This window comes from Tachypleus tridentatus, chromosome 5, assembly GCF_004210375.1.
Source record: "Tachypleus tridentatus isolate NWPU-2018 chromosome 5, ASM421037v1, whole genome shotgun sequence".
NCBI classification, from domain to species: Eukaryota; Metazoa; Arthropoda; class Merostomata; order Xiphosura; family Limulidae; genus Tachypleus; species Tachypleus tridentatus.
The window spans coordinates 53,669,840-53,676,631 of NC_134829.1; the positions used below are offsets into that span (position 1 = coordinate 53,669,840).

Consider the following 6,792-nt stretch of genomic DNA (forward strand, 5'->3'; position numbering starts at 1 on the left):
CTATTAACTCTTCAAAAACACGTGAGCGGAATAATATTCTGTTAAGTCAGTTACTCATTTGTGTTTTTACGTAGACCACGTGCGTTAATTGTGAAATGGACAAATACTGTTTTGGTTTCATTTCAACGCATTTCGGTTATTTCTAGACGCACCGCAATAATACGCTGACCTATTTTCTATGTAGTTTTGTTCATGATAATGCAAAAAATTTCAGCGGCAGATGTTCTGTAGTTTCATATATGTACACATATATCCATCACTTTTAGTTTACCACATCTTTTTTCGTTAGGTTAGTTTTGTTGTTGTTTTTTCATCGTGAATGCCTTCTTGTTATTTTTGTCATTTCAAAACCTGATTGAATGTTATTTAGGGACCTACTTTTTCAACTGTTTACATCACGTTATACGTAAACGTAACATGAAAGAAATTCTAAATGTTCCGAGTGCTTATGTTAATTGATATATAAATATATATATACATTTTGTTTTTTCCATTTGAAGTGTAACCTTCCATGGTAAATAGGTTCATCTGTAGTAAACTTGTTAGTTGTTTTATCGCGAGGGTTATATGTTACTCACATTTTCTGCCATTGTTTGCTTGTGATAAAATCAGACTCAAGACTTCGTTTTTGTTTTGTTTTTTTTTTTCTATTTTTTTCCCTTCCTTGTTATTATTATGTTCATTGGCCTGTGCAATTTGGAAATGGCTTAGTCTGGGTAAATAGGCGAGAACGGTCCTAGGGAAACGTCAAATTATGGTTCTCAATTTATCACGTGATCATTTCGCACACACTGTACGCCGATAGGTTGAAAGAAGAAAGGATTTAATTCTTTGGACCACCTCCCAATTTAGGGTATAAATAGAGTCGACCAGAACACTACCACCAACTTCGTCAATCAATTCTTGAAGAGAGCTACAAAGACAACTATGAGAAAGGTATGGTATGAGTTATGAGGACAATCGTTGTATTGTATGTTATAATGCTTTATTAGCTGCTTTGTCCGGAGAACAATCCGAAACAATATTCTGAACTAACTCTCACACGGTGAACAGAAGACGTATGTTAACTCAGTACGACTTAACGATTGAAATATCATAAATTCTGAGAGAAACACATTGGAATGTTTCATTTATCAACTTTCACACTGGAATGTTTTATTTATCAAAAATTGAACCAAGATAATTTTGGACGATCTGACAATTTGACAAGTTTTATAACTTCGTAATATTTTACTAATTATCCATAATGTATATTTGTCTCTTGGTAAAATTAATGTAATGTAAGACTGAAAGAAGGCAGAGAGTGCTCGAAAAATCGAGTTTACTTTGTGTGTAAAAAGCGCTTACTATAATCCATGTCTTGGCAAATTTTTCATATGTTAAGAAGTTCACGCTTTTTAATACGCTTCAAATATTGTTGTATAATTATCTTTTTGTTTTAAATATGTTGTTTAAAATGCATAATTTCTGTTTACTTCTAATAGTTCTGTATTTTTACTGAAAGCTATTTATAGTCGTCTGTTTCACTGTGGTGGTCCTGGTGGCACGTGCAGAAGATAAAGCTGATGGCAAGACTGAAGATCTTCAAGCTGAAGCAACTGGTTACGGTGGAGGAGGGTACGGCGGAGGAGGGTACGGTGGTGGAGGCTATGGTGGGGGAGGCTATGGTGGGGGAATAGGAGGAGGGATTGGAGGAATAGGAGGAGGGATTGGAGGAATAGGAGGAGGGATTGGGGGAATAGGAGGAGGGATTGGTGGATACGGTGGTGTAGCCCATATTCTTGCTGTTCCAGTAAGACTGGTTGTAGGAGGCGGCGGCTATGGAGGCGGCGGCTATGGAGGAGGCGGCTACGGAGGAGGCGGCTTCGGAGGAGGCGGCTATGGGATCGGACTTGGTGGACGTTTAGGAGGCGGCATAGGCAAATGGTGGTGGGATTAAAGGTCAGTGTTAAAATTCATTGTTAAATTGCCTGTGCTATTTCTATATATATTGAAAACCCAATTGATCAGTACGTTTATTCTAATTATGTGTTATTGTTTGTGACACTATATACTTATAATTAAATTGTTTTTTTAATTAATTATTTTCTTTATTAGGTTAACCCCCAGTGTTGATATATACACAAATGCACGAAAGTTATACTAAGGTTCTCCTTATAAAAAAAGGAAGAGATATATTTATTCCTGAGGTGAACTTGTGTTTATATAAAACCAGTGTCTTTTTAATACTTAAGAGATAATTTATTGACTTTGGAATTTATATGTTACAATACTTTATCGTTTTTATAGGTCATTCTCCACTTTCACCCTCAGAAGTGTTGAAACAACGCCCTCTGCTTCCAAGATGTTTCTATTAAAGTTAAATAGATATAAGTTCTTTTTATTGTACATGAAACTGCTGTATAAAAAAATACGTAAATAAACATATACTTCATTCAGACACAAATATTTTCGTAACTTTCGTGGTTCTTTTTCTCGCTGTTTATTGGGAGACAAAATACCTTCTGATTTTAACATTCCAATTAAGAATGACAGTCCACAGTTCAATAACGTATACAACCATCCAGAACACCTTAAAAGTTCTAAGGTAACAGAACGTCAGTTTACAGTCATATTTGTGCTAACTAGGACAAAATCTTTAATAATATATCCTAAAAATGAAACTCGATAATGAAACACATTCACTTATATTTCTCTTAAGATAATTGTTTGGCGTAGCTCCAAAATATTTGGAAAAACATTAATTTTACTTAGAGCTACGAGTTAAGGAAGCTTTTGGATTCAATCCCATTTTGTTTTACTAGAGGGCGTTGGGAACATATACATGTACTTGTTTAATAAATATTGAGCTTAGGTTCAATTGTTTGTGCGGGCCCAGCATGGCCAGGTGGTTATGGCAGTCGACTCGTAATCCGAGAGTCGCGGGTTCGAATTCCCGTCACACCAAACATGCTCTCCCTTTCAGCCGTGGGGGCGTTATTATGTGACGGTCAATCGAACTATTCGTTGGTAAAAAGAGTTGCCCAAGAGTTGATGATGACTAGCTGTCTTTCCTCTAGTCTTACACTGCGAAATTTAAAATAAACCAAAGTGGAATTCGAAAGTTAGGACTTCCAAAAAAAAAATCAAGGACTAATTGCTTCAATGTTTGGTGGAACTTGAACATCGTGACTGTAGCATGACAAGGGATATCTACAGCTGGTATAACATTGAAATGGTAGCATGACAAAGGATATCTATAGCTGGTATAACATTGAAATGGTAGCATGACAAGGGATATCTATAGCTGGTATAACATTGAAACGGTAGCATGACAAGGGATATCTACAGCTGGTATAACATTGAAATGGTAGCATGACAAGGGATATCTATAGCTGGTATAACATTGAAATGGTAGCATGACAAGGGATATCTATAGCTGGTATAACGTTGAAATGGTAGCATGACAAGGGATATCTATAGCTGGTATAACGTTGAAATGGTAGCATGACAAGGGATATCTATAGCTGGTATAACATTGAAATGGTAGCATGAAAAGGGATATCTATAACTGGTATAACATTGAAATGGTAGCATGACAAGGGATATCTATAGCTGGTATAACATTGAAATGGTAGCATGACAAGGGATATCTATAGCTGGTATAACATTGAAATGGTAGCATGACAAGGGATATCTATAACTGGTATAACATTGAAATGGTAGCATGACAAGGGATATCTATAGCTGGTATAACATTGAAATGGTAGCACGACAAGGGATATCTACAGCTGGTATAACATTGAAATGGTAGCATGACAAGGGATATCTATAACTGGTATAACATTGAAATGGTAGCATGACAAGGGATATCTATAGCTGGTATAACATTGAAATGGTAGCATGACAAGGGATATCTATAACTGGTATAACATTGAAATGGTAGCACGACAAGGGATATCTATAACTGGTATAACATTGAAATGGTAGCACGACAAGGGATATCTATAGCTGGTATAACATTGAAATGGTAGCATGACAAGGGATATCTATAACTGGTATAACATTGAAATGGTAGCACGACAAGGGATATGTATAGCTGGTATAACATTGAAACGGTAGCATGACAAGGGATATCTACAGCTGGTATAACATTGAAATGGTAGCATGACAAGGGATATCTATAGCTGGTATAACATTGAAATGGTAGCACGACAAGGGATATCTACAGCTGGTATTACATTGAAATGGTAGCATGACAAGGGATATCTATAGCTGGTATAACATTGAAATGGTAGCACGACAAGGGATATCTACAGCTGGTATAACATTGAAATGGTAGCATGACAAGGGATATCTATAACTGGTATAACATTGAAATGGTAGCACGACAAGGGATATCTATAGCTGGTATAACATTGAAATGGTAGCATGACAAGGGATATCTATAACTGGTATAACATTGAAATGGTAGCACGACAAGGGATATCTATAGCTGGTATAACATTGAAACGGTAGCATGACAAGGGATATCTACAGCTGGTATAACATTGAAATGGTAGCATGACAAGGGATATCTATAGCTGGTATAACATTGAAATGGTAGCACGACAAGGGATATCTACAGCTGGTATTACATTGAAATGGTAGCATGACAAGGGATATCTATAGCTGGTATAACATTGAAATGGTAGCACGACAAGGGATATCTACAGCTGGTATAACATTGAAATGGTAGCATGACAAGGGATATCTATAGCTGGTATAACATTGAAATGGTAGCACGACAAGGGATATCTACAGCTGGTATTACATTGAAATGGTAGCATGACAAGGGATATCTATAGCTGGTATAACATTGAAATGGTAGCACGACAAGGGATATCTACAGCTGGTATAACATTGAAATGGTAGCATGACAAGGGATATCTATAGCTAGTATAACATTGAAACGGTAGCATGACAAGGGATATCTATAACTGGTATAACATTGAAATGGTAGCATGACAAGGGATATCTATAGCTGGTATAACATTGAAATGGTAGCATGACAAGGGATATCTATAGCTGGTATTACATTGAAATGGTAGCATGACAAGGGATATCTATAGCTGGTATAACGTTGAAATGGTAGCATGACAAGGGATATCTATAGCTGGTATAACATTGAAATGATAGCACGACAAGGGATATCTATAACTGGTATAACATTGAAATGGTAGCATGACAAGGGATATCTATAGCTGGTATAACATGAAATGGTAGCATGACAAGGGATATCTATAGCTGGTATGACATTGAAATGGTAGCATGACAAGGGATATCTATAACTGGTATAACATTGAAATGGTAGCATGACAAGGGATATCTATAGCTGGTATAACATTGAAATGGTAGCACGACAAGGGATATCTATAGCTGGTATAACATTGAAATGGTAGCATGACAAGGGATATCTATAGCTGGTATAACATTGAAATGGTAGCATGACAAGGGATATCTATAGCTGGTATAACATTGAAATGGTAGCACGACAAGGGATATCTACAGCTGGTATACCATTGAAATGGTAGCATGACAAGGGATATCTACAGCTGGTATAACATGAAATGGTAGCATGACAAGGGATATCTATAACTGGTATAACATGAAATGGTAGCATGACAAGGGATATCTATAGCTGGTATAACATTGAAATGGTAGCACGACAAGGGATATCTATAGCTGGTATAACATTGAAATGGTAGCATGACAAGGGATATCTATAGCTGGTATAACATTGAAATGGTAGCATGACAAGGGATATCTATAGCTGGTATAACATTGAAATGGTAGCACGACAAGGGATATCTACAGCTGGTATACCATTGAAATGGTAGCATGACAAGGATATCTATAGCTGGTATAACATGAAATGGTAGCATGACAAGGGATATCTATAGCTGGTATAACATGAAATGGTAGCATGACAAGGGATATCTATAGCTGGTATAACATTGAAATGGTAGCACGACAAGGGATATCTATAGCTGGTATAACATGAAATGGTAGCATGACAAGGGATATCTATAGCTGGTATAACATGAAATGGTAGCATGACAAGGGATATCTATAGCTGGTATAACATGAAATGGTAGCATGACAAGGGATATCTATAGCTGGTATAACATTGAAATGGTAGTATGACAAGGGATATCTATAGCTGGTATAACATTGAAATGGAAACTGTCTGAAAAATTAGATGGTTTGTTTAGACGAATGAACTCTTTAGATGTTATACAGAATTTCAAAATGGGACGTTTTAAAATGAACATGGTTTGATAGAAAACTGACTTCTACAGCTGGTACAACTTGGACAATAATTTTATAAGTAATATATAAGCTTGATAAGGGTGACTCGTTGAAAGTTAACATGACTTGAAGAACAAGCGTCTTTTCTATCTGGCAGAAGTTCGAAATTGGTTTTTGTCTTAACAATGCTTCCTCCGAGTGGCACAGCAGACTGAGACCGCTAAAAACCTGGTTTCAATACCGATGATGGGTAGAGAACAGATAGCCTAAATTATTGTTTTCTTCTTAACTTCAAGCAAATAAACTTAAGAAACGTCAAGATAACCAAGTACAGAGAGAACTGAAACGTGAGACGTTTTTAAGTACGCTTTAGTAAAGTATGCATTTTGAGGATTCGTCCGTGAAGAAATGACTATAAACTCCTTGTAAAATATTAAAAAAATATAATACTCATTAATTCACAAACATTTATATCCCAAGCAGCAATAACACTCGTTACTTCACAAACGTTTATATCCCAAA

General features: G+C 36.3%; 1 protein-coding gene across 1 annotated transcript; it reads left to right on the forward strand.

Moving 5' to 3' along the window:
* Window positions 1-843: 843 nt before the first annotated feature.
* Window positions 844-2,437, forward strand: LOC143250291 (uncharacterized). The gene is made up of 3 exons (XM_076500750.1): window positions 844-936; window positions 1,505-1,941; window positions 2,290-2,437. Exons 1-2 carry the CDS (start codon window positions 928-930, stop codon window positions 1,937-1,939), a joined length of 444 nt encoding a protein of 147 aa, XP_076356865.1. The 5' UTR covers window positions 844-927; the 3' UTR covers window positions 1,940-1,941; window positions 2,290-2,437.
* The last annotated feature ends 4,355 nt before the right edge of the window (window positions 2,438-6,792 follow it).